This window comes from Haliaeetus albicilla, chromosome W (genome assembly GCF_947461875.1).
Source record: "Haliaeetus albicilla chromosome W, bHalAlb1.1, whole genome shotgun sequence".
NCBI classification, from domain to species: domain Eukaryota; kingdom Metazoa; phylum Chordata; class Aves; order Accipitriformes; family Accipitridae; genus Haliaeetus; species Haliaeetus albicilla.
The window spans coordinates 15,099,464-15,126,483 of NC_091515.1; the positions used below are offsets into that span (position 1 = coordinate 15,099,464).

The 27,020-nt window shown below is 59.2% G+C and overlaps 3 protein-coding genes across 7 annotated transcripts; 2 read left to right on the forward strand and 1 right to left on the reverse strand.

Moving 5' to 3' along the window:
* Positions 1–60: 60 nt before the first annotated feature.
* LOC138683520 (RNA polymerase II-associated factor 1 homolog) lies at positions 61–4,737 on the reverse strand. Of its 2 annotated transcripts, XM_069775451.1 has the most exons (14): positions 4,565–4,735; positions 3,973–4,002; positions 3,746–3,838; positions 3,196–3,317; positions 2,891–2,957; positions 2,656–2,757; positions 2,454–2,559; positions 2,296–2,364; positions 1,886–1,989; positions 1,681–1,797; positions 1,370–1,498; positions 910–1,015; positions 728–815; positions 61–607 (listed from the first exon to the last, which is right to left on the reverse strand). In XM_069775451.1, the coding sequence occupies exons 1-14, from the start codon at positions 4,612–4,614 to the stop codon at positions 243–245; spliced, it is 1,548 nt and encodes a 515-aa protein (XP_069631552.1). In that variant the 5' UTR covers positions 4,615–4,735; the 3' UTR covers positions 61–242. The 2 variants fall into 2 exon arrangements, with proteins under 2 accessions (XP_069631552.1, XP_069631553.1); XM_069775452.1 differs by lacking the exon at positions 3,973–4,002 and having other exon boundaries at positions 4,565–4,737.
* LOC138683636 (mediator of RNA polymerase II transcription subunit 29-like) lies at positions 4,613–13,802 on the forward strand. Its single transcript, XM_069775629.1, has 4 exons — positions 4,613–4,642; positions 4,847–5,068; positions 6,292–6,393; positions 13,190–13,802. The coding sequence occupies exons 1-4, from the start codon at positions 4,613–4,615 to the stop codon at positions 13,415–13,417; spliced, it is 582 nt and encodes a 193-aa protein (XP_069631730.1). The 3' UTR covers positions 13,418–13,802.
* Positions 13,803–14,146: 344 nt separating this feature from the next.
* LOC138683521 (transcription elongation factor SPT5) lies at positions 14,147–26,956 on the forward strand. Of its 4 annotated transcripts, XM_069775453.1 has the most exons (39): positions 14,148–14,279; positions 14,714–14,801; positions 14,873–15,023; positions 15,107–15,172; positions 15,620–15,631; positions 15,767–15,836; positions 15,925–15,993; positions 16,089–16,154; positions 16,264–16,294; positions 16,384–16,452; positions 16,534–16,785; positions 16,860–16,949; positions 17,035–17,105; positions 17,246–17,351; positions 17,501–17,594; positions 17,672–17,808; positions 17,920–18,075; positions 18,187–18,333; positions 18,414–18,560; positions 18,916–19,041; positions 19,146–19,230; positions 19,307–19,411; positions 19,521–19,623; positions 19,813–19,940; positions 20,283–20,388; positions 20,492–20,650; positions 21,198–21,366; positions 21,533–21,736; positions 21,827–21,922; positions 23,779–23,929; positions 24,024–24,055; positions 24,741–24,762; positions 25,034–25,092; positions 25,551–25,670; positions 25,752–25,856; positions 25,957–26,055; positions 26,186–26,342; positions 26,432–26,538; positions 26,642–26,956. In XM_069775453.1, the coding sequence occupies exons 2-39, from the start codon at positions 14,721–14,723 to the stop codon at positions 26,744–26,746; spliced, it is 4,053 nt and encodes a 1,350-aa protein (XP_069631554.1). In that variant the 5' UTR covers positions 14,148–14,279; positions 14,714–14,720; the 3' UTR covers positions 26,747–26,956. The 4 variants fall into 4 exon arrangements, with proteins under 4 accessions (XP_069631555.1, XP_069631557.1, XP_069631554.1 ...); XM_069775454.1 differs by lacking the exons at positions 23,779–23,929; positions 24,024–24,055; positions 24,741–24,762; ... (5 more) ...; positions 26,432–26,538; positions 26,642–26,956 and adding an exon at positions 22,086–22,348 and having other exon boundaries at positions 14,147–14,279; XM_069775456.1 differs by lacking the exons at positions 15,620–15,631; positions 23,779–23,929; positions 24,024–24,055; ... (6 more) ...; positions 26,432–26,538; positions 26,642–26,956 and adding an exon at positions 22,086–22,348 and having other exon boundaries at positions 14,147–14,279.
* The last annotated feature ends 64 nt before the right edge of the window (positions 26,957–27,020 follow it).

Below are 27,020 nucleotides of genomic sequence, written 5' to 3' on the forward strand. Positions count from 1 at the left end.
TACAGCCCCCCCCCCCCCCACTTTGTACACGTAGTGCCATGGCCCTTTGAGATAGAAATGTTATTTTAGATACATTTTATTATGAATAACTTTTGTTATGACTATGGCTGGTAACCATGACTATGTTATTAAAGAGAAAAAAAAAACAAACGAACCCACAGTGCCTGGTTTTTACCCCAAAAGGGCGATGGCCTTTTACCCCAGGCTCAACCTTGCTATGAGCTGCTGGAGAATCCCCTCCCTCAGTCGCTGGAGGACTCGGAGGTGTCACTGGGGCTGTCGTCCTCCTCCGAGGCCTCGCTGGGGCTGAGGCAGGGACGGGGGGGACTGTGGGGGGCCTCCCCCTCGCTGTCCCCCCCCTCTGACTCTTCCTCTTCTTCCTCCTCCTCTTCCTCATCATCATTGTCGCTGCCAAAGATCTCCTCCTGATCGCGGGCAGCCCGGGCAGCGTCACTGCGCTGGCCCCCTCTGCCTTCCTCTTCAGCCTCATCCTCCTCCTCGCTGCAGGCTGAGCCCCCCTGCTCGCTGCTGCTCCCTGAACCTTCAGCCGCCTCCTCCTCATCGCTCCCCCCTCCCTCGCTCTCGCTGCCCTTCTCCTGCTCTTCAGCTGGAGGGGGAAGAGATTGGGGGAGGTTGGGGGGGGGGGTCCTCCAACACTCTGCCCCCCCCCCCCCCACCGGGGGGGTCAAGGGCTCCTCCCTATCCCAGGGGAGTCCCCCTCCCATACCCGAGCCTGCCGCCTCCTTCTCAGCCTCCATCTCCTCCTCTTCCTCCTCCTCTGGCTCATGGTTCTCCAGCTGCGCCCGTCGTGCCTCCTGGGGCAGGGAGGGGGTCAGCCAGATGCCTGGGTCCCCCCGGGGGGGGGGGTGAGGGGGGTTCCCAATACCGGCCACCCCCCCCAAGCTGTACCTGGGCCTCCAGCTCCTTCTCATTCATGTCGCGGTGCTTCACCACCAGCACCGCATTGGTGCCTGACTGCACCCCTGCCCGTGCCCGCCGCTTGCTCAGCCGCACCCTGGGGGGGGGGGGGGGGTCAGGTACCCCAGGACCCCCCCACATCCCTCCTGACTACCAGGGACCCCCTGGACGCCTCCCAAACTCCACAGAACCCCCAGACCCCAAAGTTCTCCTCCTCCTGACCCCCCCAGACCCTGAATCCCCCCCCCACTGTCCTGGCAGGTGGGAGTGGCTCAAGCACCCCCAGGGATCTCCCCACACCACCCATTCCTCCCCCCCTCCAGGCTGCACAGGGACACCCAACAAGCCCCCAAGGAAGGGGAAACCCACACCCCCCCCCCCCCCCCAGTGCCCCCATTACCGGTGGGGGGTGTGTGTGTGTGTGTGCTCCCAGTGCCCCCCCCAGCCCCACCTGGTCTCCAGCTCATTGTAGTAGACACCATCACCCTCACGGAAGATGAAGAAATAATTCTCCTCATAGCCCTTGCTGGCCTTGTTCTTCACATTCCAGTTGTACTCCCGGGCGATCTTATAGTCGTACCTGGGGGGGGGGGGGGAAGGGGAGGGGGAAGCTGAGAAGACACCCCACCACCACCTGCCAAAGCAGCCCCCCCAAAACCTATCAGGCACTGCCAGGGCATTGGTTTGTCCTCCACGAAGCTGTAGGACCTGCCCCCCCAGCTATATGGGGCTCCCCTCCAGATATAGAGGGCCCCCCCATACACGTCCTCAGGAACATAATCCATCTCCTCCTCCTCGTCCCGCTTCCGCTTGCGCAGCGTCTCCTCCACCGGCAAGAAATAAGCCACGAACTGGTTCCCTTCCTCATCCATCATCCCCCTACAGGCAGGAAGGGGTTAAAGGAGGTGTGGGGGGGGCTAGAGGGGGGCAGAGACCCCCCCGAAAATGTGGGGGTCCCCCCCAGCACCTGATCATAGCCTGGGACATCATCTCCAGTGCGGCTGGGCCGCTTGTGTCCTTGGGTGCCGGGTCCGAGTCAAAAATGACTTGGGCACAGGGGTTGATCCACATCTGGGGGGGAGGGGCGGGGGGGACAACACAAAAGGGGGGGGGGGATGTCAACACCCCCCCAGACCTCAAAACCACCGTTCTGCCCCAAAAACTGCCTGCTACCCCCCAGATTCCCCCTGCAAGGGGGGGGGGGGGCTCTGTACCTCAGTTTCCCCTGTAAGACAGTAACACGGAGGTGGGGGGGATTTGGGGTGTGTCCCCCCACACACACACTGGGGGAGTCCCCAACATGTCCCCCCTACCACCGAGGGGGTCCCCAACATGTCTCCCCCCCTGCCGAGGGGGTCCCCATGGTGTTCCTCCTACCTTGAAGTCGGGGAAGACGGGCATGACTTCAACGGGGGTGACACGAGGCTTGCTGTAGTGCTGCGTGATCTGGAGGGGCACAGGAGGGCGTCAAGGCTGTGTGTCCCCCCCAAAATCCTGGGGAGGACCCAAAAACACCACCACCACCCCTCTCCCACCACTTTCTGGGCATCCTCAAAGGTCTTCTCAATGGCAGCGATCTGGCTGTCACGATCTTTGTAGATCTCTTCTTCTGTGAACTGCTGCTTCACGGAGACACCGATCCTGGGGAGGGGATGGACATGGACACAGGGGGGAGGGGGGGGTTGAGGGGGGGCAGAGGGCTGTGCCCCCCTCCAGGACACCCCCCCCCCCACTCACTTGACCTCAGGTTTCTCATTGGAGACACCGTAACGGTTGAACTCGGTGGAGATGTATTCGGTCTTGCGCATCCACGGCACCACCTTGGCATGTTGCTGTGACCTGGGGGGATAGGGGGGCGCAGCATGATGGGGGGGGGGGGGGGGGGGGGCAGAGGTTTGGGAGTGCCATGTGTCCCCCCCCAGCCCAGTTTTGGGGGGGGTGGGGGGGGGTGTGTCCCCAGGGATGCTGTTACCTCTTGGAGCTGGTGGGTGCTTGGATCTCCTCCTCCAGCAGCTTCTCATCTGCCGGGTCCAGGAGCACTGGGGGGTGGGAGGAGGGGAAATTTAGCTTCCCTCCCTACAGTGTTGGGGTCCCCCCTATTTTGGGCTCCCCCCAATCCCCCCCCAACCCCTACTGGCAGCTCAGCCCCTTGGGGAGCTCCCAGGGGTGTCCCTCAGCCCAGGGGGTGGATGTGCCCCCCCCCCACCTGTAACCCCCCCTGCCCAAATCTGGGTGTGTGTGTCCCCCCCAAATTGGGGGTGCCCCCACCCCCCCCACCGCTGGGGTCGATGCGGTAGGTGTCGGGGTTGATGAGATCGATGGTGACACCCAGGTCGGGCTCCGTCAGCAGGTCGTGCTTGTGCTGCTTCTCCAGCGACGTCGCCTTGTACTGCACAAACCTAGGTGGGGGGGGGGGGGGGGGAAACACACGTCCAGGCACCCCAACCCCCCCCCAAAACCCACCTCCCCTCCTAAAAAAAATCCAAACACCCCACAAAAACCCCCACCCCCTCCTAAAACACCCCCCAAAAGCACTCCAGCCACCCAACCCCCCCCATAAACCAGGGGGGATCAAAGCACCCCAGCCCCCCCAAAACCCCTCCTCTAGCACTCAATGAACCCCCAAAACATCCCAGAGTCCCCCCGCTCCCCCCTTTGTGCTGCAGGAGCCAGGGAGGACCCCAACCCCCCCGAACCCCCCCGCAAACCACCCCCAGCCCCACCTGCCCTGCACAGACCAGGGAGGGACCCCCCCAGCCCCCCATTTTATGGCCCGAATTGGGGCGCAGGGGGGTGGGGGGATCACCCCCCCGGGGACCCCCTGTACCGGTTCTGGTCGAAGGGGTAGGTGATGAACTTGGGGTCGAAGGGGATGTCGGGGAGGCTGTTGCAGTACTTGACCCGACAGACCACGCCCGACCTGGGGGGGGGTCGGGGGTGTCGGGGGGTCCCCAAAACACGAGGACACCCCCCAAAATACGGGGGACTCCTACGGGGCAGCACTGCCCCCCCCCCCCGCCAAGGGACCCCCGGGGTCCGATCCCCCCCACTCACCTCTCGGGCAGCGTCCGGTGGGAGTTGGGCCTGCGGGAGGGGGAGGGGAGCGGGGGGACCCAGGCGTCCGGGACCCCCAGGACCCCCCCCCGTGTGTGTATGCTATGACGTCACGAGGGGGACCCCAACCTTGCGCTATGATCTCACAAGAGAACCCAGGTGTCCCACCCTCACCCGTCCCCACATAAACCGTGACGTCATGAGTGGACCCCGGTGTCCAGAACCACCCCCATGGCAGCCATGACACCACGAAGGAACCCAGGTTTACGTCCCCCCCTCAGTATGTGTGACATCAAGAAGGGACCCAGACGTCCGGGACCCCCTCTCCCTCCCGCCACCTCCATGCACTATGACGTCAGGATGGAGCCCAGGAGTCTGGGAACCCCAAGCCTCCCACATGCGCTATGACGCCATAAGGGGACCCAGCTGTCAGGGACCCCCCACGCGCACTATGACGTCAGGAGGGCACCCAGGTTTCCGCACCTTCCCCCCCCGCCGGTGTGTGTGACATCACGAGGGGACCCAGAGAGTCCGGATCCCCCCACGACCCCCACCCCGTGACGGCACGGAACCAGCCGTGACGCCACCGTACCTGTGGCCCGGCTCCTCCCGCTGCGCCTGCGTCTGGATGGTGGGAGCCATGTCGGGACAGGGGCCGGGGCCTGCGCAGGCACCACCGGGGGCAGCTACTTCCTGGAGGCGCTAGGACCCCCAGCCCTGACATCACTTCCCAGCGCGCGGGGTCGGACGGGAGCGAAAGCAGGGCGCACGCCAGGAAGATGGCGCCGCCGCCCCGGGGCCAGGGCTGCCGGCGCAAGTAGCAGCTGCGCAGGACTTCAACCCGGTGCAGCGGTTCCGCCTTCTTATCCCCCAGCTGAAGGAGAGCCTGCAGGTGGGCGGGGCCTGCCGCCGCGGGCGATCTCCCTCTGGCATGGGGCGGGGCCTGCCGCCGAGGGGAGATGGGGGCTGTCGCCGCGGGCGGTTTGCCGCATGCGTGGGGCGGGGCCTGCCGCCGCGGGGCGGTCTGCCGCATGCGTGGGGCGTGGTCTGCCGCCGAGGGGAGGCGGGGCATGTCGCTGTGGGCGTTCTGCCGCCGGTATGGGGCGGGGTCTGCTGCCGGGGGGGCGTGATGCTGGGAAGGGGCGGGGCCGGGCCGGCCCTGGCGGGGAGGGTCCCTCAGGGGGCTGGGGGGGGTCCCTGTGCTGGTAATGGGGGTCCTGGGGGGGTCCCTGCCCCAGTGATGGGGTGGGGTGTGTGTCCCAGGGGTGTCCCCGTCCCCCCCATTCCCCAGTGTGTGTCCCCAGTAAATGTGTCACCACTGCCAGGTGACATGCATGGGGCCATGGTGGGAGCTGGGGTGCTGCGTGTGTGTCCCCCGGGGTAGCCATGTCCCCCCTGACCCCCTTCCCCCCCCGACCCTGATGAAAGTGGCAGCACAGAACCTGGTGCAGAACTCCAGCATCAACAACGGGCATTGAGTGACTGTCCCCCAGTGTTAAAGGATTTTCAAACATGGGTTTCTCTAGGTTTGCTTTATTAACAACTCAGAGTTGGGCCACTACCGCAGTGAATGGCAAAAGATAACTCAAGAACACCTTATATATATACGATTTTACAAAACAATACGTAATTGATGATTTGTCAAAAGAAGTTCTAGGTGTTCTTCCACAAACTCTCAGTTCTCTATTCTCCAGTGCTTTCAAAAGTCCAATACATTTTCCTGTCTTAACTGATTCTTATTGTCTTGTCCTGGTTCTTCTGAAGTTAGTGGTCATAGGCAGAAGGTCTCCGGTCATCACAGTCACTTATCTTCTTACACATCAAAGATCACCTTTGAATTTCTGAAAATCACTTAGGCTATTCTATTAATTTATCTTGCTCTAAAGTTAATCACTTACTCCTATGTCTTAGGTCTAAGATGTATGATCCTTCTTCTGTTGATTCAGCTTGACTGGGTTTTAAGCCAGCCATGGTGAGGGCTACACATGGGACGAATAAGCAGCTTATGCATATTGTTTTATAAGCACCTGCATTCTATTAATCATAGCTAAAGCAATCTGTAATCATTAGTTATGTCTGATAAGAATAGTCTTAGAAACAATGAAGCTTAAGGCCTAGTTCCCTTTACACCCAGCCCCATTCCAGTACCCCCCATTATCCCCCAATGCCATCCCAGTGTCCCCCAGCCCAATTCCAGCACCCCCCAATCCTCCTCCACTGCCTCCCATTCCCCCCTGCAGCCCCCCAGTCCCTTCCCAGTGTTCCCCAGTCCCCCTGCTGCTGCCCCCATGCCCCCCCAGAGGGTGGCAGTGGGGGTGATGGTGGCCCCTCCGCAGGAAAAGCGCCAACGGGGCCCTGCACCGCTTCAACAAGAACCTGGAGGAGTTCTATGCCCTTTGCGACCTGCTGGAGCTCTGCCTTGTAAGTGAGCCCCCCTGGCCCCCCGGCTGTCTCTGTCCCCCCAAGACACCCCCAGTGTGCTCCCCACACCCCCAGTGATGCTGGTGCCCCCCCAGACTCCAGTCCCCTTAGCACTTCTGCAACCCCAGTGCCATCCTCACCCCCACATCCCATCCCCACCTCCCCAGTCTTGTCCCCTCTGCTGTGTCCCCCTGTCGGGGGATGCAACGAGTCTACGGAATTCCTGACAGTTCGAGAACAGCGCGACCTTGAGCAGCTTGTAGTATATCCTTGAAGAGTCTGGAAAGATCCGAGAAGACCAGTACAAAAACAAGATAGTGATAAGAAGAACCGTCCTAACGAACTCACCAATCATGAATTGTTAGTTACTAACCAAACCAATCATATACTAACACATACTCTAAAGAAGGGTATAAAAAGGTGTGTTAGAACAATAAAGTAGCCATTTTGCATGATCTATTACTTGTCGTGTCTGTCTCTACCGCGACAAATGGTGACCCCGATGCATCTGAGCAAACAGATCATTTAAAGGCGATAAATCCAGCACTAGCAAGAAGTGTACCGGCAGCGACGAGGGCTGCGAAAGAGTATACCGGCAGCGAGACAAGCTGCGGAGACGGAGCCCGGTGAAGCTGAGAGCAGTGGAATCTGCCTGGTCCGGACCTGAGCCTAGACACCTAATAAGGTGAGCCACTGGGGACAAAACTGTTAGAATGGGGCAGGAATTAGCAAAAGAAAAGGAGACGATTTTGTCTACCTGGAAAGCCCTATTAAAAAGAAAAGGGGTTACAACCCCAGAACAAAGCCTGAAAAGGATTTTAATATGGTGTAAGATGCAAGGCTTTCAAGCCACAACAGTTACTGCATTCAGTGTGGGTGCATGGCAAGCAGTGGGATGGAAACTGTTTGATGAGATCTCTAAAGGACAGAAAGAGCTGTGTAAGTTGGCGATCGTATGGCGTCTATTATGTGAGACCCTGAAGGAATGGAAAGCAGAATGTGATGCGAAAGATCAGCAAAAGAAAGATGAGGACTCAGAAAATGTTAGGAAGGAAAAAGATTCTGACCAAGGAACAACTGAAGCCGATGCTTCAGTATCAGCAGTAGCAGGCAGAAAACCCCTCACAGGCAAAATCAGATCATACCCTTATTCACCTCCTCCTCCTACGCCATTAATTACTTTACCGGGCGATGAGGGGCCCTCCTCACCTACTGGTGCGGCAGCGGAAGGGGTGACTCCATCAGCCCCCCCCGAGGAGAAAAATGTGGCGATTAACACCGAGCCGGAAAGTGTGGGCTGTACTGAAATTGAGGGCCGAAAGGACAGTGAGAGTCAAACTGAATGTGAGGGCCGAACGGAAAGTGAGAGCCAAAATGAAACTGAGGCAGAAAAATCTCTAATTGACGCTATGCGATCTCTGCAGCTCGCAGATAAAACCATACTGAAAGAACCCCTGCCATGCACTCTCCCTCCATCCACAATAACTGTAGTCCCGAGATCCCCTGATCAATTTTGGGAGGGAGTTAGAAGATATGCTGCCGACTCTGGCAACTGGGATCTAGTAGAACGCCTCAGCCTGTGCTCTCTAACACCAGCATTTCTAAAGCCTCTAGATAAAGCAGCAGAGGCTCCTGCTACATTTCCTGTTTTCAAAGCTGCTGCAGGCACAAACCGGCACGATGAGCACAATCCAATCGGCTGGAGAGTAGTGCAGGATTTGCAGAATAAAGTACAAAAATTTGGAATCAATTCTCCTGAGGTGATGCAACTTATTCGTATAATCAGCACAGATCTGCTGTGTCCATATGACATTATGCATCTGGCACAAGTGCTGTTTCAGCCCGTACAATTGCAAGTATTTCAATCTACTTGGAGGCAGATGGCACGCACAGCAGCACAGCATAATTTACAACTGCTACAGGGTGACCCGAGATTAGGCCTTGGAGAGGATGTTTTGCTTGGTGAAGGGCCATATAGTAACCCTCAGCTGCAGGCTACATGGCTTCCGATTGTTCTTGAACAGGCACAAAATATAGGCCTTATGGCATTAAAGCGAACCATGGACATGGCAGCTCCGAAGCAAAAATATGCCACTATCCGCCAAGGCCCCAGAGAACCCTTTTTACAGTTTGCAGAAAAAATATCTGCCGCCCTGGAAAAACAGGTAGAAGATGAGGTCTTAAGGCAAATGCTATGCAAACAGTTGGCAAGAGATAATGCTAATGAGGACTGTCAAAAGATCATACAGGCTTTACCAGGAGATCCTTCTGTCCCCGACATGGTAGCTGCATGTTCTAAAGTTGGGACACTGGAACACACGGTGACCACCATAGCCAAGGCTATGAGAAATTCTGGAAAGTGCTGTGGGTGTGGCAGTGAAGGGCACATCAATGTAACTTCTCCACACAAAACATCATCAGGTAAACAACCGGTGCACCACTCACCGGAGATTATTTGCAAGAAATGCGGAAAATTAGGACATTTTGCAAAACAATGTCGTTCCAAATTTCATGCTAATGGGCAGCTGCTACAGGGAAACAACAAAACGAGCGCGAGAGTGCGCGCGAGGACAAGTAGTCCCCTCCCGACAGCCGGCCACCTCCCCTCTGTGAACAATTGTCAGCCGCAACAGCTGGCTCAGCAGGGCTGGATGTATCCACCGCCGACACAGTAACTCTAGTCACAAACGACATCGTTAAGGTCCCTTTTAATGCAAGGGGTCCTATAGGACGAGGACTGAGTGCATTGCTACTGGGAAGATCAAGTAGCACGTTAAATGGAATAATTGTACGTGTGGGAGTTATTGATGCTGATTTTACAGGTCAAATTTGCGCGATGGTTTCGACCCCCTACCCACCAGTAACAATCCCTAAAGGTAGTCGCATTGCTCAACTTGTTCCTTTTTCGAGTTCTATTTCAAAAGCAGAACAGCGACTGCGATGCGATGGAGGCTTCGGCTCTACGGGACCCCCTCAGTTCTGCTCGTCTCAGACTGTCTCATCATCCCGACTACATATGACGTGCATGCTGTCGAATCACGGAAGATCTCCTGTAGGGTTCGGCGTTTGGAAGATCTCGCGATGTCACGGAAAGTTAGAGGGTTAGTCGCAGCCTTATGATGTGTCTGTAATCCCGCCTATCCTTGTTAGTATAAAAGGAATTGACTGCGCAATAAAAGGCGGAAGTTGGCGCTCACACTGTGTGTGTTATCTGTCTCTTTCCCTGGTCTGGGGGTGATAGTGATCTAATCGTGGCACCTTGATATGCGGCGAACGCTACAATCTCCGACTACAGTAAGGCTTGCAGGGGTCCTGGACACCAGAGCCGATGTGACTATTATTGCCGATTATCTGTGGCCGTCCACCTGGCCCACAGAGGAGGCTGGTATGGGAGTAGTGGGGCTGGGAGGCTCTGTGCGAGCAAAGACGGCAGCCACACCAGTTCTGATTACCAATCCTGAGGGCCAACAAGCAGTCATTAAACCATATGTGACGGCAGCTCCCCTCAATTTATGGGGGAGGGAATGCTTGTCGCAATGGGGGGTGAGAATTACCATGGATTTTTAACGGGGGCCACTGTGCTGCAGGGTGTTAGACAACCCACGCTTGTTTTAACCTGGTTAACAAATAACCCTGTGGGGGTGGATCAGTGGCCCCTGCCAATTGAAAAATTAAAGGCCCTGCAAGAATTGGTAGCAGAACAACTAGCTGCCAGACACATTGAACCCTCTCAGAGTCCATGGAATACTCCAGTGTTTGTGATAGAAAAGAAATCAGGTAAATGGCGATTTTTGCATGACCTGCGGCAAGTCAATGCTGTCATGGCCACGATGGGGGCTCTGCAACCAGGCATGCCTTCACCTGCCATGATCCCTCAAGATTGGGAAATCATTGTCATGGACCTTAAGGACTGTTTTTTTACAATTCCATTAGCTCCCCAAGATAAAGAAAAATTTGCATTTTCTGTGCCTTCTATCAATCATGCAGAACCAGCAAAAAGATATCAATGGAGAGTTCTGCCGCAGGGCATGAAAAATTCACCAACCATTTGTCAATGGTTTGTAGCACAAGCTCTGTCACCTGTAAGGGAAAATTTCCCTACTAGTTATTGTTATCACTATATGGATGACATTCTGTTAGCATCAGACAACAAGGAGCAGTTGAATGACATGAAAAATTTGGCCACGAATTCGCTACAACAATATGGGTTAGTTATTGCCCCTGAAAAAGTGCAAAAAATAGAACCCTGGAAATATTTGGGAATGACAATTACAAGCAAGCAGGTTGTGCCCCAACCTGTGAAACTCAACCTTGCGGTTAAGACACTCAATGATGTACAGAAATTAATGGGATCCTTGAACTGGATCAGGCCCTATCTTGGACTGACCAATTTGCAGTTACAACCTTTATTGGACTTATTAAAACATTCCAATGATCCAACAGAACCCAGAATATTAAATAAGGAAGCGTTAAATGTAATTCACATGGTGGAACAATGTATATACAAGAAATTTGTTTCTCGAATTGATCTGTCTCAATTGGTACAATTCTTTGTACTAATTGACAAAACTGTGCCATTTGGTGCCTTGGTGCAGTAGAATTCTGAGTGGGATGACCCATTACATATTTTAGAATGGATGTTTTTGTCATTCCGGCCACGAAAAACTGCTCCTGGCTTGTTTGAACTTATTGCTGATGTAATCATAAAAACCAGAAAACGATGTGTAGAACTAACAGGACGTGATCCAGCTACGATTGTTTTACCTGTTCAAAATTGGTATTTTTAATGGTGTCTGGAAAACAATTACGAGCTGCAAGCGGCCATGGCGGGTTTTCAAGGACAGATCTCGTATCATCTACCGTCACACCCGCTACTGAAATTTGCTCGAGAAATACCATTTGGTCAGAAATATTTAAGCCATCCAGAACCTGTGAAAGGCCCCACTGTCTTTACAGATGGTTCTGGAAAAAACAGGTAAAGCAGCAGTAGTATGGTATGAAAACAACAACTGGAACAGCAAAGTAGTATATCAAAATAGTTCTCCACAAGTAGTAGAGCTGCGTGCACATGGCATGTTGAAGCGGCTGCTTCAAAAAACAAAAAGGGGGAATGATTGGGGAGCCACCACAGGCATGTTTAGATAAAGCAGTTTATGTTCTTAACTCTCTCCGTTATGGGGATAATTCTTCCCTACCTCCTCTTTCTCAACACTTCTCTCTTTTCAACACAGAATTTACAAAAGGGTATCAAAGTACATGTTAAAGATTTAGTTAACTGGTCAGTGGAATGGACCATGTGAGCTATTAACCTGGGGGTGAGGTTATGCTTGTGTTTCCACAGATGCAGGCCCACAATGGACTCCCGCTCGATTTGTGCGACTGTCATCATCTGGAACATCCCAGAGGGTGCGGCAATATAAATACCACCTCAACCAAAAACTAAGTGTAGGTCACCTTGGCCAATATAACAGGTCAAGATTTTCTGTGCATTGCAACCGCATCACAAAGCCCATGAACCAATAGACAGGATGGCTATGACTCGTGCAGCACACCTGGCCAGCGAGCACATGTGTCATAGGTTGCAACTGAGGCGGATTTTGGCACCCGCTGGCCACGTGTGCTGAAATCCGCTCCTCTGCAAATGTATAAATACCGGGATTTTCCGAAGAGCATCGGGCTGGTGTACGGCAAGGCCATCGTTGCCTCTGTGGGGACGCCCATGCAAAGCTGGCACCTACTGATTGCTGGGCTGAGTTCGCGGAGCAAGACAGCACAAGAATATACAGATGGTTCATCTACCTCACAGTCCTCGGATGGACGTACTCATGGATACCGCTGCAAACCAAAGAACAAGCAATCCCTTTTTCATAGGTTTAATAGGGGGTCCCACTGACATCAACAAAGTTTAAGAACTTATTGATGGAGACCCCTGTGCAGCAGGTCATGGACTCAATGGATGGGAATGCCTGGTTTCCACAGATCGGGCATTCACCCTCATTGCCACCCCAGGAATCACAAATTCTGGGGTCCCTGAATACAGACTGGTGTAGTATTATCTGATTTACTGCTAGACTTTGATAGTGTCAGACATGCTACGCTACAAAATAGAGCTGTAATTGATTTCTTGCTTTTAGCACAAGGACATGGTTGTGACGCGTTTGAAGGGATGTGTTGTATGAATTTATCCGATCACTCAGAATCCATTTTCAGTAGTATTCAACAATTAAAGAAGGGAGTCAAGAAGCTGACAGAAAGTGATGAATTAGATTGGCTGACAAAGATGTTCGAGGGTTGGGGATTGTCTGGATGGTTGATATCTCTGCTCAAGACTGTGGGGGTAGTGATCTTGGTTGTGATAACTATGCTCCTAATGTTGCCCTGTCTTTTCAGCCTTCTGCAAAGGGCCCTGCAGAGGGCAGCTGGGACAATATTTTTAGCACAAATACAAAAGGGGGAATTGTCGGGGGATGCAACGAGTCTATGGAATCCCTGACAGTTCGAGAACAGCGCGACCTTGAGCAGCTTGTAGTATATCCTTGAAGAGTCTGGAAAGATCCGAGAAGACCAGTACAAAAACAAGATAGTGATAAGAAGAACCGTCCTAACGAACTCACCAATCATGAATTGTTAGTTACTAACCAAACCAATCATATACTAACACATACTCTAAAGAAGGGTATAAAAAGGTGTGTTAGAACAATAAAGTAGCCATTTTGCATGATCTATTACTTGTCGTGTCCGTCTCTACTGCGACATCCCCCCACCCTCAGTGACACCCCCCGTGTCCCCCCCCCAGCGCCTGGCCCACAAGTGCCTCTTGCAGAGCTTCAACAGTGCCAAGCATGCCCCCGCCCTGGTGCCAGCGGCCCCCAAAGGCGAGGGGGGGGCAGGCAAGACCCTCCCCTACACCCAGTACCTGCCCCTCATCAAGGCCCAAATCGCTGGTGCCAAGGACATCCACAACGCCCTGCTGGAGGGGGCCAACAAGATCACCGGCAAGCTTTCCCCCCCGGGGGGACCCTGAGTGTTTGGGGGGGGGGGGCACGGGGTTCATGGACCGCCCCACAGACCTCGCATGGTGGTCTGAGGGCAGATAAGGGGGGTTTGAGGGGTCCTGGCACCATGTGCAGGGGTCTGAGTGCAGGCATGCTGCGTGGAGAGGTGTTGATCCCCCCGGGGGGGCTCTGATTTTTGGGGGGGCCCCCACAGGGGTGCTGGAGTCCCCCCCAAAACTCTCACAGGGGTCTGAATGGGGATACAGGGGGCTTGGGGGGTCCTGGTGCCCAGCGTGGGGGTCTGAGCATGGATATGGGAGTCCCGGTGCTGGGTTTTGGGGTGTTGAGCCTTGCGGAGGGGCCATAATTGGGAAGAAGGGGATGTGGGGGTGCCGGACCCCCCCGGTTTTGGGGGGAAAACACCTGGGTTTTGTTAAATAAAACTATTTTTCTCTAGTACCGGCTCCTCTGTGCCTATGGCAGGACCCCGGGGGGTGGGGACCCGGGCGTCGGGGGATTCTTCCCCCTCCTCACGCATGACCCAGGCGTCCGTGGGGTCACTTCCCTGCTCAGCAGCTGCCCCGTGATGGCACGGCAACGTCACGGCTCGGCTGGGTGACACCACTCCCGCCACCTTCACGCCGTCTCTTTTGTCCCTTCCGCGCCGCCGTCGCGCTCTGCTAATAAGGGCACGTGACAACGGCCGGCCCCGCCCTCCCCGTCACGTGACGCTGGGACGGCTCTCGCGAGAGGCAGCGGCGGGACCCGGGATTGGGCCGGGTCGAGGCGGGACTGTAGACGACGGCGGAGCGGGGCCGGGACCTGGGGAGTAGGCCGGGCCGAGGCCTAGAGCGGAGCCGAGCCGAGCTGAGCCCGCTGTTCCCTCCGGGGGTAAGGAGGCGGTGGCTGGCGGCGGTGGGACCTCCCCAAGGGGGATGGGACCCGCCGGAGCTACCCGTCAATCCCAGATCTGGGGCTCAGGCCCCTGGTGGGGGCTGCTGGTAGAGCTGTTCCCCGGTGTGGGGCTGCCCTGGGGGGGGGTCGGGTCGGGTCATACTGGTCTGTATCCTCTCCCACCCCGGGACACCCCCATTTCACACGCCCAGACCCATTTGTTCACCCCCCTGGAACACACCCAGGCCACCTCAGGATACCCACGGACTCCCCTGCCCACCTCTCAGGCCCTCCAGGATACCTGCAGACCCCCTTGCCTGCCCCTCGGGACACCCCCCTGTCTCCTTGCCTCTCCCCCCAGCTACCCCCGGGACACCCCCAGACCCCCTACCTGTCCCCATGGGACTCCCCCATCTTCCCCCCCCCCCCAGCGCCGCCATGTCGGACAGCGACGACAGCAACTTCTCGGAGGATGAGAGCGAGCGCAGCAGCGAGGCTGAGGAGGTGGAGGAGAACGAGGTGAGGCTGAAGGCTGCAGCCAGCAGGGGGTGCATGTGGGTGCCCTCCCTCACCCCCCTCAAACCCCCCAGGCTGAGGAGGAGCGCGCCAGCGTGGCCGGCAGTGAGAAGGAGGAGGCCGAGGAGGAGGAAGAAGAGGAGTATGACGAGGAGGAAGAGGAAGAAGATGACGACCGACCAGCTAAAAAGCCACGACATGGCGGCTTCATCTTGGATGAGGCCGGTGAGCTGGGGGGGCTGCGGGGGTGTTGGGGGTGTTGCTGCTGCCGCCCCCCTGGCCCTGCTCACTGCCCTGACTCCCCCCAGACGTGGATGACGAGTATGAGGACGAGGACCAGTGGGAGGACGGGGCTGAGGACATCCTGGAGAAAGGTGAGGAGCGTCCCCGTCCTGCTTTGGGGGCCCCCCCAGGACTTTGGGGCTCCCCCCCGGGTCCCTTCCCTGTCCTGGAGGCCTGAGGAAGTGGATGGAAGTGCAGCTTTTTAGGGGCTAACCCCCACCCTCTGGCTCTTACCTCCCCTCCCAGCCCCTTTCCCCCCCCCCCCCCCCAGAACCCATCCCTTGAGGGGGGTGGGAGGGATGGCGTGTCTCCCCCGCTTCCCGCTGTCCATCCATCCCTCCCTCCCCATGTCTGTCTGCTCAGCACATCTCATACACACTCGCCTGGGTTTTTCTTTTGCTTTTATTTCCCCCTCCCTTTCCCCCCCCATGCCACCGTCTGAATTTTGATTCCTTCCCCTTTGTTCCCCCCTCACCCATGGGTGGTTTTGCCGCTATTATTTGCTCCATCCTCCACCACCACTCCTTGTACCTGAGCAGAAGAGATTGAAGGTAAGCCCAAATCACCCCACCGCCCCCCCCATTTCTCCTTGGGGTCCCCACCACTCCAGGGCCGAGCAAGCAAGCCCAGCCCACCCCCCATGCCATCCCCTGGGGGCGAGATCCCGACCTTCCTCTTCCTTGCAGCTTCCAACATCGATAACGTGGTGCTGGATGAGGATCGCTCTGGCGCTCGGCGGCTGCAGAACCTCTGGAGGTGATGGCAGCTCTGTCCGTGTGTCCATCTGTCTGGCAGGGTGGTGGGGGCTGAGCTGACGCTTCCCCCCCTCCTTTTCTCTCCCCAGGGATCAGCGCGAGGAGGAGCTGGGCGAGTATTACATGAAGAAATATGCCAAGTCCTCGGTGGGAGAGACGTGAGTCCCCGTCCCCAGCGTGATGGGGAGCAGCCCCCCTCTCTCCCTATCACCTCTCATTTCATTTTTTTTTTTATAATTTTCCCTTTTTTCAGCGTTTACGGTGGCTCTGACGAGCTCTCGGATGACATCACGCAGCAGCAGCTGCTGCCAGGAGTCAAGTGAGTCTCACTGAGGAGGGGCAGGAAACCTATGTGGTTTGGGGGGGGGAAAAGAGCAAATTGGGACAAGACACTCTGTAACGGCATTTCCCTCTCCACCCCTGCGCAGGGACCCCAATCTCTGGACCGTCAAGTGCAAGGTGGGTTCAGGGGGTGTGCAGAGGGAGCTCAGCGTGGTGGCAGGGGGGGCCATGCATCTCCAACCCTGAAACGTCATTTTCGTCCCCAGATTGGTGAGGAGCGCGCCACAGCCATCGCTCTCATGCGGAAATTCATCGCTTACCAGCTCACCGACACGGTGAGGCTGCGAGGGAGCCAGGCTGTAGCCGGTGGTGGGGTGACAGTGCTGTGGTGTCCCTAACGTCCCCTCATCCTGCAGCCCCTGCAGATCAAGTCGGTGGTGGCCCCTGAGCATGTCAAGGGTTACATCTACGTGGAGGCCTACAAGCAGACACACGTCAAGCAGGCAATCGAGGGGGTGGGCAACCTGCGCATGGGCTACTGGAACCAGCAGATGGTCCCCATCAAGGAGATGACCGACGTCCTCAAAGTGGTGAAGGAGGTCACCAACCTCAAGCCCAAATCTTGGGTGCGCCTCAAAAGGGGGATCTACAAGGATGACATCGCCCAGGTGAGGAGGGGAAGGAGACGGGGACACCGTGGGGGGAACACACACCCGGCTCACCCTGCATTTGTGCCCCCCAGGTGGATTACGTGGAGCCCAGCCAGAACCAGATTTCCCTCAAGATGATCCCTCGCATTGACTTCGACCGGATCAAAGCCCGCATGAGCCTGGTAAGCGGATCCGTGCCGCGCTGGTGCTGGCACTGCCACCGTGTCACTGCCCTTTGTTCACACCCTGCTGCCCTCCACCCCACAGAAAGACTGGTTTGCCAAGAGGAAGAAGTTCAAGCGACCCCCACAGCGGCTTTTCGATGCCGAGAAGATTCGGTAGGCGACCGTCACCCCACCAGGGGATATCAGACATGGCCCAAAAACCACCTGCTGGGGGAGCTGCCCTTGCCGAAGGAGGGCTTTTGTCCCTGGGGGGCTCCTGCCCACTAAGGGGGGTGATTTGGGTCTTGTCCCAGGTCCCTGGGAGGTGACGTGGCATCCGACGGCGACTTTCTCATCTTCGAAGGCAACCGCTACAGCCGCAAGGGATTCCTCTTCAAGAGCTTCGCCATGTCAGCTGTGGTGAGTGCCACTGCCCTGCTGTGCTGGGGTTTGAACCCAAAACCTGCTGGTTTTCCCCCAAAACCACCTCTTTTCAATGCTGAGGGGCGGTGAGAGGCCAGTGGCTCCTCAGCAGGGACTGTTTTGGCCACTGGTTCCGCTCTCGGCAGATAACAGAGGGGGTGAAGCCCACCCTGTCGGAGCTGGAGAAGTTCGAGGACCAGCCCGAAGGTATCGACCTGGAGGTGGTGACGGAGAGCACGGGTAAGCGGGTGCCACTGCCGTCCCCTTGCCATCCCCCCTGTGGCACCGTCCCCTCACTGTCCCTACTGTTACCCCAGGGAAGGAACGAGAGCACAACTTCCAGCCCGGCGACAATGTGGAGGTGTGCGAGGGTGAGCTGATCAACCTGCAAGGCAAAATCCTCAGTGTTGATGGCAACAAGATCACCATCATGCCGAAACATGAGGACTTAAAGGTCAGGGAGTCCTGAGGGGGCAACACTGGGTGCCTCCTGGGGCTGCTGTGGCCACCCTGGGACCCCCCCAGCCCCTCTCGCCATGCCCACAGCCTTCTCTTCCCCCTGCAGGACATGCTGGAGTTCCCGGCTCAGGAGCTGCGGAAATATTTCAAGATGGGCGACCACGTCAAGGTGATTGCGGGGCGTTTCGAGGGTGACACAGGGCTGATCGTGAGAGTGGAGGAAAACTTCGTCATCCTCTTCTCTGACCTCACCATGCACGAGGTATTTGGGAGGTGAAAAGTCCAGTTCGGTGTTGTGTCCTGCCCCAAAACAGACTGGGTTTTGGGGGGAAAAAGATGGGAAATGGATTTGTCTCACGCTTTTCACCACCAGCTCAAGGTTCTGCCACGGGACCTGCAGCTCTGCTCGGAGACAGCATCTGGCGTGGATGTGGGGGGTCAGCACGAGTGGGGCGAGCTGGTGCAGCTGGACCCCCAAACCGTGGGCGTCATCGTCCGCCTGGAGCGGGAGACCTTCCAGGTGAGTCCCAGCTCCCCAGGGACACCCGGGGGGTCCCCATTTTTGGCTGCCCCCCTCCCAGCCTCTCCCTGTCCCCGCAGGTACTGAACATGTACGGGAAGGTGGTGACGGTGCGGCACCAGGCCGTCACCAGGAAGAAGGACAACCGCTTTGCCGTCGCCCTCGACTCAGAGCAGAACAACATCCACGTCAAGGACATTGTCAAAGTCATAGATGGGCCTCACTCGGTAGGGGCTTACAGGGTTTGGGGGGGGGGGGTCCTGGGGGTGTGACGGGCCCCTCCTGGTGCTTTGGGACCTCCCAGGGATGCTCTGGGTCCCTGCTGGAGCTGCTCTGGGTCTGTCCGTGCTTTTCAGGGACCATCCCTGGGGAGAGCTGGGTCCCTCCTAGCACTGTGAGGAGGTCCCTGGTATATTTGGGGTCCCTCCCAGTACCCCCCTGCATCCCTACTGGCACTGAGGGGACACCAGATCCCTTCTAGCACCCCCCTGGGTCCTCCCTATTGCTGAGGGGAGGATCCCGTCACTGGGACTTCCCCCCCCATTTTTATCGGGGTTTAACCCCTGCCTTTTACTGGGGCAGGGCCGCGAGGGGGAGATCCGGCACCTCTTCCGGGGCTTCGCCTTCCTGCACTGCAAGAAGCTGGTGGAAAACGGTGGCATGTTCGTCTGCAAGACCCGGCATCTCGTCTTGGCAGGGGGCTCCAAGGTGGGGGTGTGCCGGGGACACGCCCAGGGACTGCCAAGGAGGGCTGCAGCCCCCTGGTTTTGCCGCTGCCCCCCTCTCCAGGTACTGTTTTCTCCCTCTCGCAGCCGCGGGACGTCACAAACTTCACCGTGGGTGGTTTTGCCCCCATGAGCCCCCGTATCAGCAGCCCGATGCACCCCAGCGGGGCTGGTGAGTTTTGGAGAGTGTACCTGAGGCCATGGGGGTGTCCCCAAGGACCCCCCCGAGCCCCATCTCGATCCTGCAGGCCAACGCGGTGGTTTTGGTGGTGGTGGCATGAGCCGTGGCCGCGGGCGGCGGGATAACGACCTCATTGGGCAGACGGTGCGCATCTCCCAAGGACCCTACAAAGGTGGGTGCCTTCTGATGGGGCGCTGGGTGCCCGTTTGTCCCCCCCAAACAGGGGAGGGGGCCTCGGGGATGCCTGGACCCCCACCCTGAGACCCCATCCCGCCCCGCAGGCTACATTGGGGTGGTGAAGGACGCGACGGAGTCGACAGCCCGTGTGGAGCTACACTCCACCTGCCAGACCATCTCGGTGGACCGCCAGCGCCTGACCACTGTGTGAGTTGGGGGGGACAGGGACACCGGGGTCAGGGTAGCACTTGGAGATCCCCCTCCGGTGGGTCAGGGTGGCCCTCAGGGGTGGTGACACTTGGGCCAGGACCTCCCCTGGGGGCAGATGACACCTGCAGACATGAGCAGGGCTCTTTTAGGGGGTCCCTGTCCCCCGACACCCGTATGTCCCCGCAGGGGCTCCCGGCGCCCGGGTGGGATGACGTCAGCCTACGGGCGCACCCCCATGTATGGCTCCCAGACCCCCATGTATGGCTCTGGCTCCCGCACCCCCATGTATGGCTCCCAGACCCCCCTGCATGACGGTGAGTGGCATGGGGGGATGTCAGGGGATGGAGGGGACAGGGATTAGGGGGACCCTGGGGTGGCCTGGGGGGGATGCACCAGGATTAAGTGGAATCTTGGGGGACATGGCGATGGAGGGGACAGGGACTGGGGGGACCCCAGGGACACAGAGGGGACTCGGGGTTGGCTTGGAGGGGGATGGACCAGGATGAGATGGGACCTTGGGGGACACAGAGGAGACCCCAGGGTGATCTCCTGGAGGTGATGGGGCTGAAGTAGGACCAGGGACACAGAGAAGGGGGGCTCGGGGGGGGGGGGCTCCAGCCACAGGGGCTGATGGAGCTGCTGTGGGACCCTCGCAGGCAGCCGCACACCGCACTACGGCTCACAGACGCCGCTGCATGATGGCAGCCGCACACCTGCCCAGAGCGGCGCCTGGGACCCCAACAACCCCAACACACCCTCCAGGTGGGTATGGGGGGGTCCCCCCTTGCCGGGACAGCCCCGTTTTGGGGTCCCTGGCCACCAGGATGGCCCTGCTGTGACAATGATGCCCGTCTGTCCCCTGTAGGGCTGATGAGGACTTCGAGTACGGCTTTGATGACGAGCCCACGCCCTCGCCGCAGGGCTATGGGGGCACCCCCAACCCCCAGACCCCTGGCTACCCCGACCCCTCGTCCCCCCAGGTCAACCAGCCCTACAACCCCCAGACCCCCGGCACGCCGGCCATGTGAGTGCTCCCTCTACCCTATGGCAGGACCCAGGGGACACTGAACCACTGCTCTGGGGGGAAGCTGGGCTCCTAGGGGACCCCAAACCACAGCCCTGAGGGGAAACTGTGCTCCTGGGAGACCCCAAACTGGTTCTGGGGGGAAACCATTCCTGGGGGACCCCAAACCACGATGCTGTGGGGAGAAACTGCTCCTGGGGGGGCCTAAACTGGTTCGGTGGGGGGGCCATGGCCCCTGAATCAGGGTCAAACTGCAGCCCCAGGGGACTCTGAACCACAATCCTGGGGGAAAACTGCTTTTGGGGGACCCCGAGCCACAGCCCCGAGGGGCAACTGTGCTCCTGGGGGACCCTGAACCATGGCCCTGGAGAACCCCAAACCTCGGCCCTGGGGGGAAACTGTACCCCCAGGGTGCAGTCTTGGACCTGGAGGACCCCCAATCCTCAAACCCTGTCCCCGGAGTCCCCCCAATCCTCAAACCCTGTCCCCAGAGTCCCCCCAAATCGTGCCCTGGGGGTGCCACCTCTCCTCTCCTCTCCTTGCCCAGGTACAACACCGACCAGTTCTCGCCATATGCTGTCCCCTCACCGCAGGGCTCCTACCAGCCCAGCCCCAGCCCCCAGAGTTACCACCAAGTGGCCCCCAGCCCTGTGGGCTACCAGAACACCCACTCGCCAGCCAGCTACCACCCCACGCCGTCACCCATGGCTTATCAGGTACCCCCCAGCCCCCCTATACCCCCTTGTAGCCCCCCATAACCCCCCTAAACTCCCTCATAGCCTCCCTACACCCCCCCAGACCTCCTTGTAGCCCACCTACAACCCCCAAACCCCCCTCATAGTCCTCCTACACCCCCCAACACTGACTCCTCTCTCCCCCCAGGCAAGCCCCAGCCCCAGCCCGGTGGGCTACAGCCCCATGACCCCCGGGGCCCCCTCCCCAGGGGGGTACAACCCCCACACCCCCGGATCGGGGATCGAGCAGAGCTCCAGTGACTGGGTGACCACCGACATCCAGGTGAAGGTCCGTGACACCTACCTGGACAGTCAGGCCGTGGGACAGACTGGCGTCATCCGCAGTGTCACGGTGAGACCCCTGGGGGGGTTTGGGAGGTGGTTTTGGGGTTGGGGGACACACACATGGTGATGCTGACTCCTCCCCATTTTGTCCCTGTAGGGTGGGATGTGCTCTGTCTACCTGAAGGACAGCGAGAAGGTGGTGAGCATCTCCAGCGAGCACCTGGAGCCTGTCACCCCCACCAAGAGCAATAAGGTAGAGGCCCCCTACCCCTCCTGGGACCCCCCTGGCTCCCCACCACCCCATGGTCCCTTGTGGACCTTCTAGATCCCCTCTGGTACCCTCCAAGCTCCTCTGGGACCCCCACCACCACCCCAAGGTCCCCTCTCTCCCCCATTTCCCCCCCCCCCCCCCGCAGGTAAAAGTGATCCTGGGGGAGGACCGTGAAGCCACAGGGATCCTGCTCAGCATCGACGGGGAGGATGGGATCGTCCGCATGGACTTGGAGGAACAGCTCAAGATCCTCAACCTCCGCTTCCTCGGCAAACTGCTGGAGGCCTGAGCCCCTGCCCTTGTTGCCCTGTTTTCTTTCTACCCTCCTCCTTTTTTTCCCCTTTATATGCACTGCTGATTGTAGCAAGGTTTAGGTGTTGAATAAACACCTGTGGGTGTAGCACCCCCTCTTCTGCGCTGCCCTCCGTGGGGGGGAGCCCTAAAGGGCTGGGGTGGGGTGGGGGGGTGGAACTGGTGTGTGTCCCCCCGCCCCATAGAGCCGCGGAGGGATGGGGGGGGTGTTGAACCGGAGCCCCTGTACCCCATGGGGCTGGGGAAAGGGGGGGTTAAACCGACCCCCCCGTGGGGCGGGGAGGGGGTTGAACCGGGACCCCCGGGGGGGGGGGGTCGGACCGGGCCCCTCCAGCCTCATAGAGCCAGGCTCGGCGGCGGCTGCGCACGTGTTCTCCTCCGCTGCTGCCTCCTCCTCTCATTGGCTCTGCTGACGCCGGCCTGGCCTCGCCTCCGCCGCCATTGGCCGTCAGCACTCATACTTCGCTCCTTGCCTCCGCCCCCTCCTCTCGCCTCGCCGCCGCTCATTGGCTGGCGGCATGGGGAGGGGATTGGCCGCGGCGGCTGCTCCGTGGGGCGTGCGGTGCGGGAAGATGGCGGTGGCGGGGCGGGCGGTGGCGGCCTGCGGGGCCCGCGCCGCCCTGGGGGTCTGGGCCGCGCTGGGCCGGGCCGCCGGCGGCACCACCGGCACCGAGGCGGTACTGCGGGAGCGGCTGCGGAGGCACCAGGTGGGGCCGCGACGGGCCTGAGCCCAGCGGGCAGGGCCGGGCCTGGGCCTGAGGGGGCGATGAGGGCCCTGCGGGGCAGGGGGGAGCATGGGGGCTCACCGGGTGTTCCTATGCGTCCCCGCGCCTCTCTGGCCCTTCCCGGCCCAGGGCTCCATGGCCGGCCCTGTCCTTCCTCAGGGGTCCCCGGGAGCCTCTGGGGGTCTGTGACTGTCCCTGGGTGTTCCCAGGGGTCCCCGCTTGTCCCTGGCCATCCTCGGACATCTCCGTGGCTCAATGCGGGTCCCTGGGTGTCCCTGGTCATTTCTGGCCATCCTTAGGGCTCCACAGATGTCCCTAAGTGTCTCTGGAGCTCCCTGGCCATCCTCGGACATCCCTAGGGCTCCACAGGTCTTCCCAAGTGTCTCTGGGGCTCTCTGGGTGTCCCTGCCTGTCCCTGGAGCTCCCTGGATGCCCCCGGTCATCCTTGGACATCCCCAGAGCTTCCCGGCTGTCCCCAAGTGTCTCCAAAGTTCCCAGGAGGCTCCTCAGCTGTCCCTGACTGTCCCTGGGGCTCCTTGGGTGTCCCCAGTCATCCTTGGTCATCCCTAGGGCTCCACAGGTGTCCCCAAGTGTCTCTGGGGCTCCCTGGCTGGCCCTGGCCATCATCGGACATCCCTGGGGGTCCCTAAGGGTCTCTGGGGCTCTCTGGGTGTCCATACTCCTTGGACCTCCCCAGCTGTCCCCAAGTGTCCCTGACTGTCCCTGGGGCTCCCCGAGTGTCCCCAGGCCCCTCAGCCATCCCCAAGGCTCACCATCCCCCTGTGTCCCCCCACTTTGCAGGCAGCAGAAGGACCCCTGGGACACACCCCCAGCCCAGAGGAGGAGGAAGAGCAGCGGCGGTGGGAGCGGATGGCGGCCGCCCGGCGGCTAGCCCTGCACCTGGTGGGGCTGCTGGGCGCTAGCACCGGCGTGGCACTCGTCTACATCTTTGGTGAGTCCCCGGTGTCCCCCCACGTGTCCCCCCCTGCTGCTGGTGCCAACGCGCCCCCCCCCCCCCCCCCAACTCCGCTCTCCCCCTCCTGCAGGCAGCAACGCGGTGGATGAGCATGGTGCCAAGGTGAGGGACGCTCAGTGACGGTTTCCCCCCCCCTTTTTTTAGGCAGGGGGCTGTGCCGATGTCCCCTCCCTGCCCTTTGGGGACATTTAGGGACATCGTGGGGGCTTAGTGCCTTCCCTCTTTCCCTTCCTTCCCCACATGCCCCTGTCCATCCCCTTTCGCTGGTGTTTTCCCATATTTTGGGGTTTTTGTGTTGGGTGGGGCATCGGGGCCCCATGTCCCTGAGGGGAGTGGTGTGTCCCCAAAGGGACTGACAATCCTTGTCACGCCCTGGGGAGGCATTTTTCTCACCCTAAATGCCTTTTTTAGAGAATTTTGGAGGTGATGAGGAGGGTTTTGATGTGCAGTACAGGGGGATCCCTGGGGAGGGAGAGGTGCAAATTGCCCTGCCCATCTCCGGTGACCAATGGGGGGGGACGACATGGGGACATCAAATGGGGTGACGGGGAGTGTTGAACAGGTGACAATGATACCAGTGGGGTGACAGGGACATCAGTGGGGCAATGAGGACATCAGTTGACAGAAGGAAACTGCACGGAAACAGTGTCACCTACCTGTGAATTGTCCCTGTCACCGTCCCTATCACCTCCCGTGTCCCTTCCCCCCTCAGTGACATGGCCCCTCTGGTGCCACCATGTTCTTCTCACCAGCCCCGTCTTAACCCTCCGCCTCCCTCTTCCCACAGATCCCCGATGAGTTCGATGGCGGTGAGTGGCATCCCCAGACACCCCCAGGGGGGTGACAGCCACTGCAGGGTGGGGGACATGTTTACATCCTTGGGGCTGTTTGACACCTTGGTGTTGTGGCTGGGGGCTTTTACAATGTTTTTAATACCCTGTTGTTACCTAAAAGGGGCTTTTTTTAGGGCGTTTTGGTCTTTATCCTAGTGGTGGGGTGGCGGGGGGGGAACTGTCACCCCCCCTTGGGGACAGTAGGGACCCCGGGTGACCCTCACCTGCACTGGCCTTGGCTCCGCAGACCCTGTGGGCATCCAGCAGCTCCGCAGGACCTACAAGTACTTCAAAGACTACAGGCAGGTGTGTGGGGACCCGTTTGGGGGGGGGTCCCCCATTTTGGGGGGGAGGGGGGGCTTCGTCTGACCAGGGGTGGCCATCCCCCGTCCCAAGAGCTTTTTCATCCTCCTGGGGAGCTTCATCCCCATTTTGGATCCCCATCCCCTCTTGGGGGACCTTGTCCTAGTACTGGGAGATCATATCCCTGTTTTGGTGTTCTCTGTCCTTATTCTGGGGGATGTTTGCCCCTGTTTTGGGGTCCCCTGTCACCGATCTGGGGCCCTTGTCCCCACTTTGGGGTCTTTGTCACTACGCAGGGGCTGCCGTCCTCACTTTGGGGGGGGCTTTGTCCCCATTTGCCAGGGCACTTTGTCCCCACTCTCCAGCCCTTGCCCCTATGCCGGTGCGGGGACCCTGTCCCCTTTTGAGGACCCTTGTCCCCACACTCAGGGGGCTCCATCCCTCCCCCTGATTCCCCCCAGATGATTATTGAGCCCACCAGCCCCAAGCTGCTGCCGGACCCCCTGCGTGAACCCTACTACCAGCCCCCCTACACCCTCGTCATTGAGCTCACTGACGTCCTGCTGCACCCCGAGTGGTCGGTGAGTGTCCCCCGAGCCTTCCTGTGCCTCACCCACCTGCCACCCTCCCCTGGTGACACCTCCCTGTCCCCCCCAATCCAGCTTGTCACCGGCTGGCGCTTCAAGAAGCGCCCGGGCATTGAGAGCCTCCTCCAGCAGCTTGCGCCTCTCTATGAAATAGTTGTCTTCACCTCTGAAACTGGCATGGTGAGTGTGAAGTGGGGGGGGAGCACAGCCACCCCAGGGGGTGACAGGGCCACCACGGGGTGCCCCCCACCCTCTCACCCCCCCCTATTCCCCCCCACAGACCGCCTTCCCCCTCATCGACAGTGTGGACCCCCATGGCTTCGTCTCCTACCGTCTCTTCCGTGATGCCACCCGCTACATGGATGGGCACCACGTCAAGGTGGTGGGGCTGGAGAGGGCAGGGGAGGGGGACAGGTATTTCAGTGACACCCCCCCCCCCCACCCCTCTGCCAACCCTCTCTGTTGTCGTCGTCTGTCCGTGTCTGTCCCCCCCCCCCCCCCCCCCCCAGGACATCTCCTGCCTTAACAGAGATCCAGCGAAGGTGGTGGTGGTGGATTGCCGGAGAGAAGCCTTCTGCCTGCAGCCCTACAACGGGCTGGCGCTGCCCCGCTGGGACGGCAGCTCTGATGACCGTGCACTCTACGACCTCACCGCTTTCCTCAAAAGTGGGTAAACACATCCCTGAATGTCCCCCACCCCCTCCCCCTCCCTGACACCCCCCCACCTCCACAAACCCGTCCGTCTGTCCCTGCAGCTATCGCCCTCAGCGGGGTGGAGGACGTCCGGATGGTGCTGGAGAATTACGCGCTGGAGGAGGATCCGCTGGCGGCTTTTAAACGACGCCGGTCGCAACTGGAGGAGGTGGGGACATGCGGGGGGACGACGACGACACATGACACGGCAGGGGAGTGGCAGCACCTAATTGCCTGTAATGGCTGTTTTTCATTCTGAATCGGGGGCGCAGGAGGAGCAGCAGCGCCTGGCTGAGCTGGCGCAGGGCAAGAAGTCGACGGGGCTTTTCCTGGGTGCCCTGGCTGGCCGCCTCTGGCCGCGCTCCAAGCAGCAGTGATGTCATCAGGACAGTGCCATGATGTCAGCAGGATGTTGCTGTGATGTCAGCAGTGCAAGGCGGGGTGGGGGGGACACCCCATTCACTGGCACATGGTAGCAGGGGGTGATGTGTCACCCAGACCCAGATGATGCAGTTGGAGGTGCTGGTGGTCATCTGGTGGCCGGCGGTGGGGGGGACCAGGCCTGGCCCCAGTTTTGGGGGGGGTTGGGGTGTTTTGGAGGGGGCTTGACCCCGGTGGGGGTAAATAAAGGGTGATGTGGAGCTGTGGGTG

Excerpts from the sequence above, each read along its gene's own strand:
- LOC138683520 (XM_069775451.1), bottom strand. The coding sequence starts at position 4,614 with ATGGCTCCCACCATCCAGACGCAGGCGCAGCGGGAGGAGCCGGGCCAC. Across the intron at positions 2,758-2,890 it reads GCACCCACCAGCTCCAAGAG|GTCACAGCAACATGCCAAGG; the intron begins GTAACAGCATCC and ends CTATCCCCCCAG. Across the intron at positions 816-909 it reads AGAAGGAGCTGGAGGCCCAG|GAGGCACGACGGGCGCAGCT; the intron begins GTACAGCTTGGG and ends TCCCTGCCCCAG.
- LOC138683521 (XM_069775453.1), top strand. The coding sequence starts at position 14,721 with ATGTCGGACAGCGACGACAGCAACTTCTCGGAGGATGAGAGCGAGCGC. Across the intron at positions 14,802-14,872 it reads AGGAGGTGGAGGAGAACGAG|GCTGAGGAGGAGCGCGCCAG; the intron begins GTGAGGCTGAAG and ends CAAACCCCCCAG. Across the intron at positions 15,994-16,088 it reads AAGTCCTCGGTGGGAGAGAC|CGTTTACGGTGGCTCTGACG; the intron begins GTGAGTCCCCGT and ends CCCTTTTTTCAG.
- LOC138683636 (XM_069775629.1), top strand. The coding sequence starts at position 4,613 with ATGTCGGGACAGGGGCCGGGGCCTGCGCAG. Across the intron at positions 4,643-4,846 it reads AGGGGCCGGGGCCTGCGCAG|CTGAAGGAGAGCCTGCAGGT; the intron begins GCACCACCGGGG and ends CTTATCCCCCAG. Across the intron at positions 5,069-6,291 it reads CTGTGGGCGTTCTGCCGCCG|TGGTGGCCCCTCCGCAGGAA; the intron begins GTATGGGGCGGG and ends CAGTGGGGGTGA.